The sequence below is a fragment of the Salvia splendens genome, chromosome 22, assembly GCF_004379255.2.
Source record: "Salvia splendens isolate huo1 chromosome 22, SspV2, whole genome shotgun sequence".
Lineage (NCBI taxonomy): Eukaryota > Viridiplantae > Streptophyta > Magnoliopsida > Lamiales > Lamiaceae > Salvia > Salvia splendens.
In genome coordinates this window covers 1436563-1453128 of record NC_056053.1, presented here as the reverse complement: position 1 = coordinate 1453128, position 16566 = coordinate 1436563, and the positions used below count along the sequence as shown (strand labels likewise).

Here is a 16566-nt window from a genome sequence, read left to right as displayed (position 1 = left end):
TTTTCTAAATATAATCTTAATTTTGTGATATGCAAGAAAAGATCCTTATTCAATTTTTTATTATTAAATAAAAGTTCTTTATTCAATTTTAAAATTCTTAAATATAAAAAATTGAAGAAACAATATTACTTGCATGTCACAAAATTAAGTGATAATATTGAAGGTCAAATTATATTTAGAAAATTCGTTAAAATATATGTATATGATATGTTTATTAAAAATATAAATACCATAAGGTATTGAGGATATTTTCGTCCAGAAAAACTTGAAAATAGTAAAAAAGTACTTCAAATGATATTAACTCATAGTTTACGGACCTAAAATGATACTTTGACAAAATTTGTGGACCAAAAAAGATGTTCCCTCTTTTTAAAAATAGTAGTACTACATTTTTTCATAATTAAGATAAAAAAAACTGTTTAGAAACACATGAGACAAAGGATAGATAGATAGATAGATATAAAATTATATAAAGAGTATATCAAAATTAGGCTTCAATATTTTGGATGAGATACGGAGTATGAAATTGTGAAGCTACAATAGTATGACATTGTAGGCACTGAAAGTGACGTCACAAAGTTTAAGGGCACCCGCAACGCGGGCCGTGGGCGTTCCGCGTTTCGTTCCTCCGGAACGAAACCGTAGCGGAACGCGTTGCGGCGCTACGTTTCGTCACGGTTCCGTGCCCATGCCGTCACGGGTGCCGTCGGCACGAGACGCGGCACGGTCTGTGCCGCCACGCGCTTCGGCGACGTGGCTCTCCCCGCGACGTGCGTGACGCCCACTCGCTGCCCCGCGAGTGGGCGTCGTCACGGTGACGCAATAATTCGATTTTTTTTTAAAAAAAATCGAATTTTAAAAAAAAATACTTTTATTTATAAAAATTGTTTTTAATTATAAAAACAATTTTTACAAATAAATGAATACAAGAAATTCGTAATATCCCATATATATTTGATGGACTTGCGAATTTATGAAACCATTCTTGGTTGTTTCTTTTTTATAGAGACAACCTTGAATGTTTTATGTTCCACTTTCGATGTGGGACAAACTCATTCTTGGCTGTTTCTCTTTTATAGATACAACCTTGAATGTTTTATGTTCCACTTTCGATGTGGGACAAACTCATTCTTGGTTGTCTCTCTTTTATAGAGACATCCTTGAATGTTTTATGTTTCACTTTCGATGTGGGATAAAATCATTCTTGGTGGTTTCTCTTTTATAGAGACATCCTTGAATGTTTTATGTTTCACTTTCGATGTGGGACAAACTCATTCTTGGTTGTTTCTCTTTTATAGATACAACCTTGAATGTTTTTATGTTTCACTTTCGATGTGGGACAACTCATTCTTGGTTGTTTCTCTTTTATAGATACAACCTTGAATGTTTTATGTTCCACTTTCGATGTGGGATAAAATCATTCTTGGTTGTTTCTCTTTTATAGAGACATCCTTGAATGTTTTATGTTTCACTTTCGATGATGTGGGACAAACTCATTCTTGGTTGTTTCTCTTTTATAGATACAACCTTGAATGTTTTATGTTCCACTTTCAATGTGGGATAAAATCATTCTTGGTGGTTTCTCTTTTATAGATACAACCTTGAATGTTTTTATGTTTCACTTTCGATGTGGGACAAACTCATTCTTGGTTGTCTCTCTTTTATAGATACAACCTTGAATGTTTTATGTTCCACTTTCGATGTGGGATAAATCATTTTTGATTGTTTCTCTTTTATAGAGACATCCTTGAATGTTTTATGTTTCTCTTTCGATGTGAGACAAACTCATTCTTGGTTATTTCTCTTTTATAGAGACAACCTTGAATGTTTTATGTTCCACTTTCGATGTGGGATAAAATCATCCTTGGTTGTTTCTCTTTTATAGAGACATCCTTGAATGATTTTGTCCCACATCGAAAGTGAAACATAAAACATTTAAGGATGTCTCTATAAAATTGTATTTTAAATTATGTCATTTTTTTTAGGATTTTAATTATGTCTTTTTTTATTTTTTTGAATTTTAAGTTGTATTTATATTTTATGTTGTAATGTTATTTTAATTTTAATGAAGTGTGTTTGTTTTAATTGAATTGGATTGGAAATAAAAATAAAAAATGAAAGTGAATGAATAGTAATTTAAGGAACGGTTAAGGAACGGATAAGAAACGGAGGGTTGCAGGTTCCGTTCCTTAGTTAAGGAATGGAGCAAAAAAGTACAGTGGGGCCCTCAAATAGTGGTTTAAGGAACGAGATAGGAACGGTATAGGAACAGCGTTGTGGATGGCCTAACAATATGAATTCAATTGAAAAAAATAAAAAGGATTTGATTTAATGATACTGTTTACGTCCAAAACCCATAAATACTTAATCTTTGAAGGTTGTCGAAACAATGTGCAATTAAACTACATGCACTTAAGCTCTAAAGAAATCACATCACAGAACGATTTCAAATAAGAAATTTTATAAGTGCCAAGTTTAATCTCTATTATATTTCCATAAATCCAGGTAACAGTATTGATTTATATAAATAATCGTACATTCAGGTGGTGTTCGGTTTTCAAGATAAAATAATATCAAGATACAATTTAGGATTGAGTTGTGAGATTATTTTAGTCATAGGGGGTTAGCTATGACTAATTATCCCATGATTATCCATCTAAGATTGAATTTTGGGGTTGAATCTCATGAACCAAATGCACTACAAATTTAATCTCGGATACAATATTGCAAACCGAACACCCCCTCAATGTATTAATCAAAAAATTGTTTGTCAAATAGTTTGTTTCATTAGTTGAAAAAATAAACATACTAGAGAGTTTGACAAATTTTGTATAGTAAAAGAAGCTAGAACATAACAATGTTTTCGCTGCCAATAGCAAAAAATAAATCGGTTAAAAGCTCAATCACGACATTTGTGCATAAAATTGTGCGTAAAGTTATTAATCGATCTCTCTATCCGATTTGCTGTCTAAAACAAACAATTGGATTTATAACTAAGTTAAACATTTTTTAACTTCTCCAGTTTACCGTGAAGATGAACTGTAAAAAAATGAAGTTAAAGATGTAGAAGAATGGTTGCTGTTGTAGGTAATGTACTAAAGCAGGATCCGATCACTGCACAAACTACTCAGCCGAATCTTCCTGCTACTTCGCCGAGATTTGTCCATGGCGGTTGGTCTCAAAGATCTCGTTTCCCTTTCTCTTTGCTCAATTATCTACTTCCAATTTTAGAATTGCCGTTTCCATTTTTTGCGCGCTTGATTTAGTGAGGGAAATCAACGCTGTTTAATTCGTCATTTCCACTTTTTACAGGAGTCATCGGGTACGACGCTCATGGATCTCATAACCTCGGACGGTTCGTCGTCGAAGCCGTCACCGGCGGCGTCGACTACGGCGCCGCCGCCCGTCGATTCCCCGGCGTCAGCTGGCGCGCCGGTGCCGCATGTGGCGGAGCGGAGGTCGAAGAAGGGGACATTGATGCAGATCCAGAGTGACACTATCTCTGCTGCCAAGGCTGCTTTCAATCCGGTTCGCGCCAACATTATGCCCCAAAGGCAAAAGAAAAAGGTCTCCGATTTCGTGTTTCTATCTTACTTGAAAGTTGAGATATGCGGTGAAATGAGCTAGGATTTGATTCGCCTGAGGTCGTTTTTTTGATGAATCATTCAGTGGTCTTTTGATCTACCTTGAATTGTTACTGCATTTCTTTTATGTATGTTTTTGTTGGTTCTTCAATCGAATGGAATCGAAGCTTAGGTTTCTTTTGCGTCAATGGTGCGCGGAACTCAATTTCTGTTCATAATGAACTTGCACACTGCTGTTATAACATGCAAATGTAGTATGTAATGCTGCAACTTTTTGAGTGCTTGATTCTTTTATCCGGTTGTAACAGCCAGTGTCTTATGCCCAACTTGCAAGGAGTATTCATGAGCTAGCAGCCTCATCTGATCAAGTATTTTTCCGTTTGCTTTATTCTCTATTTATTTATTTTATGTGTTTTATGGTGTTAAAAAGGTTATCTCCTGATTTCCACTTTCTTGGTGTATACTCGTAGAAAAACTCACAGAGGCAATTGGTGCACCATGTATTTCCAAAGCTTGCTGTCTACAACTCTGTGGACCCGTCTTTGGCACCGTCACTTTTGATGGTATGAGTTTTCCACGGAGAATTTTCTATTGCTATTTCCCCCCCAATCCATAAGACCTAGATGCCTGTCTAAAGGAAAACCTAGAGCTTTAATTTTAGCTATTTGATATTCTTTGCTATCAAGTTCAGCTACCCAATATTCTTTTCTTAAGTTTTGTTTATGGATGTAACATTTGGTTTGCTTGCTGCGTAAGAATTCGACTTCAATCTTGGTCTGTGATATCAAATCATGAGATCATTTTTTACATTGTATACATCCATATCATTAACTACTGAAGAGTACATCCACTAATAGTGAACAGATAAATCCTAATCAGACGAGAAAAAATGTAGGACGAGCAACAGTCATAAAAAACTGGAATATTGCGAATATAGCTGATTCATCCATATGATCATGTTGTGACGCACTTTTCTCAGTATCCAAGTTACTTATAACAGTCAATATTGTTTTCGAAGAATGAAAAGTGACTATCTTTTTGTTTATTCTGAAATCTAGCTGGACCAGCAATGTGAGGATAGGACTGTGCTGCGGTATGTTTACTATTACCTGGCAAGAATTCTATCAGATTCTGGTTTGCAAGGTTTAAGCCCTGGTGGTGGGATACCTACACCAAATTGGGATGCTTTAGCTGACATTGATGCAGTTGGAGGTGTGACAAGAGCTGATGTTGTTCCTCGAGTAGTTGAGCGATTAACTTCAGAAGCTTTAAATGAAGAAGTTGAATGTGAGTAATGACTCTTTCTTACATAATTTAACAAGTTATTATCCATCTCATTTACAGCTTACTTTTCTTGAATTGTTTTTTTATTAATATTGAAAATATTTAAAAAAGAACAATTTAAATTATAAATAAGATTTAGGGTTTATATTCTTTACAAGTCTGGTGTTTTGGAGCATCCTTATTAGAAAATGACATCACTTTTCTAATCCTTCATAGCATAAAAGTTTGCAGTCTTGTTACCTTTTGTGAAAAACCGTTTAATTCTTGCATACTTATTTGTTATTCAGCTGGTCTGTTGGCTGACCTTCACATCGGGTTGTTAATCTTTGAGCATCATTCATGATAAGAGAATAATAAATAAATTCAAATGTAATGTCTTTTCCAAATTTCACAAAGCAATTAGCCCCAGTAGATATGAGGTGGATACCGTATATTTTGATAGATATCCTGGTGTAAGTCTAACTAGCTTATATGCCAATATTATTTGAACCGACTTTTTAATAAATATAATTCAATGCGGATTGATTCTGGTCTATGCTGGGCTTTGGAGAGATAGACAGAAGTTTACTATTTGGCCACAAGACGCCGGTTATGATTCTGTTACTTTGGTGGTGATTATGGGACTACTTTCTAGGTGTTCTAGGGTCTGGACAATGAAAGGAGCATTGCAACTATAATTTTTGTGTGTGTGTGTTGTTGGGGGGGGGGGGGGGGGTATGGCTGAAAGCTACATTCTGTGGAGTTAATTTTTCCATTCACCCATGGTGAAAACATGGAACTGCAAATGTTGGTAAGAGTAGGAAAAAGCGGAATAGGAACTGGTGTGAATAAACTTTCAATATTCTTGTACCTCTGGCTTGCATGGGGTTTGGGATGGCTGTAAAGTTTCATATTTATAAATCAAATATTCAGATCTTCAAGTTTCACTTGAAATTACAGGTGCTGGTGTGTGTTAGTTGTAATTCATGAAAACTGCTGCCTAGACAAAGTTTTATGTAATACCTGAAACTGAAGATCTGCAATTTATTTCTTTATGTTCTCTTAAAGTTCATCCTCGGAGGCTGCAAGCACTGAAGGCTCTTACTTATGCTCCTTCAAGCAACTCAGAAATCCTATCCAAGTTGTATGAGATAGTGTTCAGCATTTTGGAAAAGGTTCGTTTCATTTTAACTTTCTACCTAGTATCTATCTCTTATCTGGGACAAAAAAACTGTATACCTACTTCTGAATACTCAAATAGAAGTTTCTGATTGCCAGGTTGGTGAACCTCAGAAGCGAAATAAGGGGATATTTGGAATAAAGGGAGGTGATAAGGAGGTAATGACTGTAGCTATTGACTTCTTGTTCTCTTGTTTTTCTCTAACTTCTTGATTTTCTTGCTTCTGGTTCCGCCTTAAACGTATCTTTAATTTTAAAACTTACATCCGAATCTGAGACATCCAATTGACTAAAATCTCAGGGCTAACTCCATCTTTTATTGTGATATCATATACTTGGTGTTCTTGGTTTGAGTTATTAACTTTATTATTTGCATCCAAACCAATCATAACTTATTGTGGAAGCTGCCAGCTGTATATACTGTTCATATATTTCTACCTTGAGAGATGGTGCAGAAGAATTGATAATTGACCTTTTTAGGATTTTTCATACCCCTACAGCCTATATAATTTCGTTCAGTTTTAGTTGAAAAGAAATTATTGTATCTTTATCATCTATCCACCTGGATGTTGCCAGCTAGTTATAAGAATTCACAATCGTAGTCCTTGAGGTTTTTAGTTCAATTGATGTATGCTTTCTTGATGATTAAGTGCTTCCATGCTTCACATTACTTTTTCCTTTTTCTTATTAAATGTATGTCTAATTCAAGGAACTTTGGGTGGTTTGTCATTGACTAACTGGCTCTTTGACTTCATCTATATAGGTGGATTGATCTTACTAAAACTGATTTATTACTTTTCTGTGTTTTTGGGACTGTTTAAAGTAAATGGTCAATCACTTTCATCTTTTTTTTGGTTGGTAATTCATCAGTCGGTCATCCGAAGCAATTTGCAATATGCAGCCATAAGTGCTTTGAGAAGACTCCCTCTGGATCCAGGAAATCCTGCATTTCTCCACCGGGCTGCACAAGGGTTAGCTTACTGTCTTTAATTGATGCTTTACTTACTAAGGATGTCTGGAGTGCAAATGTGCAATGGTCTTTCTATACTAGGCTGCTAGTTTTGGTTGTGTCGGTGCTGTATTTAATCTTAATCCCAATCCTGGTTAATAATATTCGATATTAGAGATTGGGCATTAGAAGCTTTTTTTGACCCTCTCTATGTTTTGTTACTTACAAAGACACCCTTAAAGATATCAGTTAGTTTCTGCATCCAATTAGTTTATTCTATTTATATTACCAATCTTTCTCTAATTATAACCACCATCTATCCATTAATCATCATTTTTAAATCATCTAAGACCCTCCTATTTGGAATGACATCGCAGTGTTGTGTTCTCTGATCCAGTAGCTGTGAGACATTCCCTGGAAATTCTATCTGAATTAGCTTCAAAAGATCCATATGCAGTCGCGATGGCATTAGGTAATATTCTGCTTTGAACTTTTAAGTTTCTCAGCATCTCGTTTTAGGTTTTGTTCATAACATGCATATCGATAGGTGTTTACTTGGTGATAAGATATTCTTGTGATGGACATTTTTACACATTTTCGTATCACAACTCATTGTTCTGTATATATTGGAGTATCTCAATTTGCTAACTGCATGTCTTATTCTTCTTAATTCTTAAGAAATGTATAAAAAACTGTGGAGCCCATTTTGGAAAAAATTAGCTAGCTATGGAAGCAAAACCATTTTAAACTGAACGTTGGATAAAACCCCTGTTGATGCAGCAGAGGTTCATTGTTTTTAGTTTTTCTTAAGACTTTTGGAGCCCTCCAAATGCTGCTATTTATTGTATGTGGTGATATGTTCTAAGCTGAAGAGCAAATCTCTACCCTCTTCCAGTATGTTCTGTCCCCCTTTCAGCATGTGCATGGACATATTTCTTTTTAATATCTCTTAAGAGAAAACAAAAGATTGTGATCAACATATTAGGGGAAACCCTGTGGCCTCATTTAGCAGTCACTGGATACTGCAGACTCCGTAGAGGGTCCACCAGATTGTCAAACGGTGTGCGGACGATGAATAGTGAAGTTAAAATTATGTTTGACAAATGGTTGTTTTTTCACCCAAGATTAAACTTGAGAGGGTCATTTGTGCATAGTTCGATACAAAAGGCGAGCACAAAAATGTGGATGAAACTTTTTGATATCTTAATGCTTGCTGTACTTCTACTTTTATTGCTAGGATGATATATTATACGTATATTTGAATTTGAGATGTTAAATTATATCTAATTTTCATATTTTTGGTATTTGCAGGAAATCATGTCCAACCTGGGGGTATGATCGATGTCATTTACCTTCTGTTCCCTTAGATATGTGTGAAAAACTGAAACCTATCCTTGAATTCTTTCTTTACCATTATCTTCATCAGCGTTTCTATAAATCAGGGGCCCTGCACGATGTCCTTCATTTGCATGACGTTCTTGCTAGAGTTGCACTTGCTAAGTTGTGTCATACCGTGGCCAGAGCTCGAGTTTTGGATGGTACATGTTTATGAGTTTACCTTCTCTATGCAGTCTTACTTCTGAACTGTAATCTTAGATTATATAGAGATGACATCCAAATATCTGTGAGTGCAGAACGTCCAGACATCAAGTCTCAGTTCAATTCTGTACTCTATCAACTTCTCTTGGATCCCAGTGAAAGAGTTTGTTTTGAAGCTATACTTTGTGTCCTGGGTAAATTTGATAATTCAGAAAGGTACCCATTAATACCATTGCAGTTTCCGCATTGTCGTCTTTAAATTTTTTATTTAGACCTTTGATGGGTGGCATTTGCACATAGCTGATACATACATATTTCTTAGTTTCCCAATATACTCCTAATGGGATGTATTCAGGTCAGAACGCTAAGTATAAGTAAAACTCAAAACACTTGCAGGCCATTGGATCATGTGATCTAACGGTCAGATTAATGCCACGTGTCATCTAATAATGTAGAATTTTAGACTAATAACGTAGCTCGGATAATAATGTAGCATTTTAGTCTAATAATGTACAATTTTAGTCTAATAATGTACATTTCTAGTCTAATAATGTACATTTCTAGTCTAATAATGTACATCAGCTAATAATGTACATTTTTAGTATGATAATGTAACTAATCACAACCATCCAATCTAATGATCCAAGGGCTGTGATTTGTGTTGTGTTTTACACTAAGATGCTGTAAGGACCCTAACACACCCCCTACTCCTAATAGTTCAATTATTTTTAAAAATCAATACAGGACTGATGAAAGAGCTGCGGGATGGTATCGATTAAGTAGAGAAATTCTCAAACTTCCAGATACCCCTTCGATGAGAGAGATGACTTCTGATGAAAAGGATGCAGCTCCACCAAAGACCACCAAGGATAAATCTGCAAAAACTAGGCGTCCACAACCACTGATCAAACTTGTCATGCGGAGGTCATACTCCTCTTTTTATTATACATTTGCTTGCTCTATGTGGCAAGGTGTCTACATTCTTTGTATATATCATCATTATGTATCTATATGAGATTCAAGCATTACATGGTGCTTTTGCTTTTATTTACAGATTGGAAAGTTCGTTCCGGAGTTTGTCTCGACCTGTATTGCATGCAGCAAGCAGAGTTGTTCAGGAAATGGGAAAAAGTCGTGCTGCTGCGTTTGCATTAGGTCTACAAGACATAGATGAAGGAGCTGAAGTTAATACTTTCTCTGACAACAATGACTCATATGATCCAGATATAAATCCAACTGCACCGTCAGAAGGTAGTGCATGTGTTACCTGCATTACCCTTGTTTTGATGTCCATCATTTCTTCTGAAAAGCCATGAGCTAGTTAGCATAGGATGAAACTTTTATTAGATGATCATGAATTCTGCCAATTTCTCAGGTGCAAACAATGCTTGTGTTGTATTCTTGAACTTTTAAATAACTTATAAGCTAACCAGGTGGTTGTTATAACTTTTAATCAACTTGTAAGACAATGAATTGATTGTTCATGATCGAGTGTCCCCGCAATTGCATGTCTTATGGGTTGGGGATTGTCCTTCACTACTCATGAGGCCCTATTGGATGGTGCACTTTGCTGAGGTGTTGAAGCAAATGGTATGGAAGGATCAAAGAGGAAGTGGTGGAAGTAATACTAGTAATATATGGATAATAAGTAAAGGAAATGAAGTGCACCTGTTGGAGAATTATGCCCTTCTCTCTCACTGGTCAGTCTAGAGTTCATGTTCCTCCTATGGAAAATGAAGCAGAAACCAAGTTAATTCTTGTTGAACATTGAGTTGAGCTTAATTTTTTATTTTCCATTACGGTTGTGTTCTCGGGGTGTGATTGTCGAATTCTTTCCTTCTATTGGTTTAATGGTTCTCCGTCAAATAGTCATTCTATGATGTGGACCTGGTTTAAGTAACTGTGCCACTTGCCTGATTGGAATCTGATACTCACTTCGAATGTATTGCTTATTCATTTGGTTCTAAGCATCTGCCATTTCAGATAATCTAGGCAAACTATACCTGGATGCTTGTATATTTATATAATTCAACCTTTTCAACTTTATTTATGGCCGTACTACTTTGCTTTATGACTTTCCATATTCTCTGGTAATATATTATGTTTTTCTATTCTGCTATTGTTGCCAGGTCGCAGAGTTCCCCCAGTATCCAGTGGGATTGGTTCGAAGGACACAATTGCAAGTTTGTTGGCTTCACTAATGGAGGTCGTGCGAACAACTGTTGCATGTGAATGCGTATATGTACGTGCAATGGTGATTAAAGCTCTTATATGGATGCAAAGTCCATATGAATCCTTTGATGAACTGGAATCTATAATTGCTTCTGAGCTCTCAGATCCATCTTGGCCAGCAACTTTGTTAAATGATATATTGCTCACACTGCATGCTCGTTTCAAGGTACTAAAGATGGAAGGAGACTATGGTTAATATTTCTAGACATTATCCCCTCTTTCTTTTGTGGCTCTATGAATTTTAATCTTTTCCCTCTTCTCCCCCCTTCCACCCCACTTTTCTTCTCTTAAATTCTTACTATTGTGTCTATCATGGCTGGAAAATTTTTATTTCTTTAGGCTAAAAGAGATAGTTTTATTTTCATTTTTGAAGTGGCTAGAATTTATTAAGTTTCATATATTTTCATCTCTTATTTCAGAAATTAGTGCTTCTTGTCTTTTGACTCTTGCTTCCCTGGAAATAGATTGCTCTTCTATTATGTATATATTACCTGTGTTTTGATGAAACACATCTTTAAACATTTAACACTCTCAACTTAAGCTTAATTATAATCTTTCAAGAACATGCTATGTTCTTACATGTCCACTTTCTCATTTGTATTTTTCAGGCCACACCAGATATGGCAGTCACTCTTCTTGAAATTGCTAGAATATTTGCGACTAAAGTTCCAGGGAAGATAGATGCTGATGTTCTTCAACTACTGTGGAAAGTATGCTTAGATGATCCAGTCATATTTCTTATTGCTCAACTTTTTTTTATTTTATTTTTACCTAACAGTATATGTTTCCTAGACTTGTCTTGTTGGAGCTGGACCTGATGGAAAACACACGGCCCTAGAAGCTGTCACAATAGTTCTCGACTTACCACCCCCTCAACCTGACTCAGTTTCCGGACTTACCTCAATTGATAGAGTATCTGCCTCTGATCCCAAGTCAGCACTTGCTTTGCAGAGATTAGTTCAAGCAGCAGTGAGTTATATGCTCCACTAGTAACATTTTGCATATTAAGGTTTCCCAACTGACAATTTTACCACATGCTAAGATACATTTCAATCATTTGTAGGTTTGGTTCCTTGGAGAAAATGCAAATTATGCTGCCTCTGAATATGCTTGGGAGTCGGCAACCCCACCTGGTACTGCATTGATGATGCTGGATGCAGATAAAATGGTTGCTGCTGCAAGCTCACGTAATCCGACACTAGCTGGCGCGCTAACTCGTCTTCAAAGGTGTGCTTTCAGTGGAAGCTGGGAGGTTTGTATCGTGTTCCTTGATTTCTTCCTTGCCCTGATGGAACTTGAAAAACTGGCTGATATTTGAGCATATTTCCTGCAAGATCTCGTATTTTTGGTTTACAGAATTTGGAGGTACAGATTATTAATCTAGGCCACACTTATTGTGAGATCCATAAATTATAACCCTTTCTCATGGTAATAAAATGATCTGGTTGCATTTTTCCTATGAGAACTTAAACTCATAGATGCCTTCCTTCTTTTCCACCTTCCGGCCTTAATGTGCTTGAATAAGTGCGAACGCGATGCTGTTATTGCTATCAGATCCACCTTTAGAAGCCTTTGGGTATGCATTTATATAGTGTATCCAGAGTTCAATTAGTATAGGTCCTTGTTAGGGATGGACCGATAATAATAAAGTGAGGGTTTCAGAAGACGTTTCATATTCAAATTTGTATCCTTCACTTCATCATATATCATCTTGGTTTCACAAACCTATTGTTTCTTTTGTTTCTGATCTACCTTTGCCTATTTAGGGGGTCTCATTAGCAAAAGAGTAAAGTTTTGTTAGGGTTTATTGTTTCAGAGTTACAGTGGTCTCTTTGTCTTGAAAAGAAGCAATAATTTTTTAGGTCGACTTGACTGTATAAAAAAATCATCTAAAGAAGGGAATGCTAACATGGGTTTCTGTGTGTGCATGCCAGATTCGCATTGTTGCTGCTCAGGCTCTTACAACTATGGCAATCAGATCTGGTGAGCCTTATAGGCTCCAGATCTATGAATTTTTGCATACTTTGGCTCAAGGTGGTGTACAATCTCAGTTTTCAGACATGCATACCAGTAATGGTGAAGATCAGGGAGCAAGTGGTACTGGCCTTGGATCTTTAATAAGTCCTATGCTTAAAGTCCTTGATGAAATGTATAGTGCTCAAGATGAACTGATAAAGTAAGGAATACTTTCTATTATCTCCCAGTTTTAACTTTCTTGGTGTGCTTCTCAATTTTGTTTTGCCCTTGAATTTTAGAGAGATGCGTAATCATGACAATGCAAAGAAAGAATGGACAGACGAGGAACTTAAGAAGCTGTATGAGACTCATGAGAGGCTGTTAGATCTCGTCTCGCTTTTTTGCTATGTTCCAAGAGCAAAATATCTCCCTTTAGGCCCAACAAGGTACTTTGTCCCATCTGCTTTACCTCTTAGCTGATGATATTGGATTCTAACTGTCACCTGAGTGATGATATGGAGACTTCATTTCTGGAAAAAAGAAGGTTTAGAGTAAAGCAGTAAAATTAAATAACAGGAAACCAAGAAGAGTAATTTTAATATCCAATAAACAAAGTATCAACTAATAAATCCTACTGCATATATGCAATTTTGTTGTAGATAGTAATTTCTTACAAAATGTATGGCCCCATGGACCCATTGTCCTTCAGTGTACATAACCGTTTTTCTGGTCATTGTAGATGTTGATAACAAAAACCTCAGTTCCTAAAAGAATCAATCTAACTGCTTTTCATTTTATTTTATTTGACATTTTGAAACAGTGCCAAGCTGATCGATATCTATCGCACTCGGCACAATATAAGTGCATCAACAGGCTTCAATGACCCTGCTGTTGCTACAGGGATTTCTGATCTTATTTATGAAACATCCAAGCCAAGGGTTCCTGATCTTATTTATGAAACTGTCAAAACGAGGTCAGCGGAGCCAGATGCACTTGATGATGACCTTGTTAATTTTTGGGCTGCAAATCTAGCTGATGATGGTGCACCTGCTATGAACAGGGTAAGAATCAATGAGCATGTCTAACATCTAATGGTTGGTACTTAGAATACAAATATCAGGCTAAGGAATGACAATAATTTTTCTTGTTGGCTGCAATATATTAAGTAATTGCGCACTTCCTGCTTTGGGATTGTTGCTGCACTTAGCTACTGGTAACAACTTTTATAGTAGTAGTAGTTTATGTATATTTATGTTAATAAACAGATTGAGTGAAATGATTGATGTATTTAAACTCATCTACATATAGGATTTTTAGGTTGAGGACTTAGGAATACCAGTAGTTTTTTCGGAAAGATGTTTGCGCATGTAATTATTTGCCATGATATCTGCCATTCCCATTAATGCACATTTCTATCCCATTTTGGCAGCTTTAGATGCAAAAAGGGTAAATCATTGTGTTAGATTATCGTCCCAACCCTTTGTTATTTATTGAGGCTAGATTGGAGTAGGCCAGCATTCGAGGATAATAATCCTTAGAAGGGGTATGGGATAACTGGATAGATATAGTTTAGAGTTGCTCGGTATGTTTAAAATCACTGACAGTTATAGAGTTTTCGGATAATTTTACTTAGGATGTCGATATTTTTTTTGAGTACTACACATCCTTTTAGGCGACTTACACTTTCTGATTCGTTTATTGGACTCTTTTATCTTGAAGTGTCAAACGGTGCCGGGGAACTTATCAATCAAGCTAATATTCTGATTGAATTATGCTTTCCTTGCCTCTGACAGATTGCTGTAATTTTCTTGTTATTTTTTGCTGAGATTCACTTTTCTTGGACTTGAGAGATTCACTTTTTACTTGCTGGGTTTTCAGGTCAATGAATTTCTTGCTGGTGCTGGTACAGATGCCCCTGATGTTGAGGAAGAGAACATAATTTCCAGACCTTCTATGAGCTATGATGATATGTGGGCCAAGACTCTATTGGAAACGACAGAAAGGGAGGTTAGGACCCCTCCTGGTCCTTTGAAATCTATATCTATAGTAGACAGCTTTTTAAATATCTGTGATCTGCAGGAATATGACGCAAGATCATCTGGGTCTTCATCCCCAGATTCAATAGGATCTGTGGAGACATCCATTTCCTCCCACTTTGGAGGAATGAACTATCCGTCATTATTCAGCTCAAAAGCATCTACTCGTGGGTCTTCACAGCCCAAGGTATAAATAAATTTTCATTGAACCTTCTTTTGTTTCCATCTGATAGCATATTATGGCCAAAAGAATTTCTTTTGAATGATAATTTAGTCTGTCATTGAAGTTATATCATAGCATGTGTGGTTTTTATCAGACAGAAGACCATCTCCAACATTATTAAACGCATTCTCAATACATTCCGCTCATACCATTCTTTAGATTGTCTCCACTATACATTTATGTATCAGTTATTAAATCTACAAATGGGACTTTTTTTTATATTCAAGAAATTTAATAATTATCCATATGAATATTTTTGACCTGTTTGGAAAAGACCTGTAAACTCTAGTTTGAAGGCTTGTATAGCTGTTGGTCGGAGCAAAAATTGGGGTTTGTGTATATCTTGTCTACACATCCATAAGTGATTATATACATTAATAAACACTTTTGATTGCAAGCAGGAAAAGCCAGGTGCAAGTAAATATGGTGCATATGAGAGTCCTGGTTCCCCGGTTAGATACTTATACTTCCTTTTTATGCCCGCATTATAATTGTTAAGAAGAAAGGGTAGTTTGATATAAAAACTTTTTTCAGATAAGAGAAGAACCTCCACCTTATTCATCACCTGATCATCGAAGATTCGAGTCATTTGAGAATCCATTAGCTGGCTCAGGGTCTCAAAGTTTTAGTGATGGACGGCCATCTTCTGGGAATCCACAGTTCGGGACAGCACTCTATGACTTCACTGCTGGTGGCGACGATGAGGTGAGTTACATTTACATATTCAGCTGGCTAATTGCAGAAGCTAAGTTATGCTTAAATCTACATTGCAACTGCTTTAATGTTATAGCTGTAATTTCACATGTGGATAACCTCATGCTTTCTAATATCTGCAGCTAAGCCTTACTGCTGGAGAAGATGTAGAGATTGAGGATGAAGTAGATGGGTGGTATTATGTAAGTATAATGAACGTTAATATGCTGTGTGAGATTATTTCAAGTATTATCATATAGGATGAGCATATAAATGTACACATTGTGACTCTATCATTAACATAAACAGTGCCTTCCTTCCACTGAGCTAAACTAGTTTACGAGCTGTAGTAGTAACTCTTTTACTTCATCTATCTAAGGTTAAATCAGATTACTTACTACACCAGTAAAACTTTATTGTTCAACTTCTGTTATTTTTAAACATTAACTAGGAACTTTTTCTCCATTAGAAGAACTATTTTTTTTCATCGTTGGCCTGCTCGTAAATGTGATTTGTGATTTTTAACAGCTCGTGTAGTTTGTTTACTCCGAAGCTTCTGTGCAGGTCAAGAAGAAACGACCAGGGAGGGATGGAAAACTGGCTGGGCTCGTCCCTGTGCTGTACGTCACCCCATCTTGATGCGCAAGGCTTGTATTGTAGGCTTGTAGAACTCTTAACGTAACACTTCATTGAATCGGTTATTTATTCATTGTGTATGATTTGGTTAATAGATTTCTAGCAGGAGAATCACTTGGAATTAAATTGACTTGAAAGTTTCTTTGCACTCTGAATTCAAATTTAGTAATAGGAAATATTTTGAGACACATAAATGGCACCTTAATAGAGGTGACTTTTCTTACCATTTTCATTTAGAATTAGGCAAATACATATCACGAAACATAAACATCATGC

At 36.2% G+C, this 16566-nt stretch overlaps 1 protein-coding gene across 1 annotated transcript; it reads left to right on the top strand.

Annotated features, from left to right (window-relative positions):
• Positions 1 to 3025: 3025 nt before the first annotated feature.
• LOC121787315 lies at positions 3026 to 16484 on the top strand. The gene is made up of 27 exons (XM_042186011.1): positions 3026 to 3171; positions 3313 to 3567; positions 3893 to 3952; positions 4055 to 4147; positions 4643 to 4871; positions 5916 to 6022; positions 6126 to 6185; positions 6897 to 6997; positions 7353 to 7447; positions 8287 to 8307; positions 8418 to 8513; positions 8610 to 8730; positions 9259 to 9438; positions 9569 to 9765; positions 10644 to 10912; positions 11355 to 11456; positions 11539 to 11715; positions 11810 to 11998; positions 12681 to 12922; positions 13002 to 13148; positions 13523 to 13763; positions 14581 to 14709; positions 14782 to 14925; positions 15363 to 15413; positions 15496 to 15666; positions 15798 to 15857; positions 16219 to 16484. Exons 1-27 carry the CDS (start codon positions 3166 to 3168, stop codon positions 16291 to 16293), a joined length of 3618 nt encoding a protein of 1205 aa, XP_042041945.1. The 5' UTR covers positions 3026 to 3165; the 3' UTR covers positions 16294 to 16484.
• Positions 16485 to 16566: the final 82 nt, after the last annotated feature.

Excerpts from the sequence above, each read along its gene's own strand:
- LOC121787315 (XM_042186011.1), top strand. Across the intron at positions 13,764-14,580 it reads GTGCACCTGCTATGAACAGG|GTCAATGAATTTCTTGCTGG; the intron begins GTAAGAATCAAT and ends CTGGGTTTTCAG. Across the intron at positions 14,710-14,781 it reads TGGAAACGACAGAAAGGGAG|GAATATGACGCAAGATCATC; the intron begins GTTAGGACCCCT and ends TGTGATCTGCAG.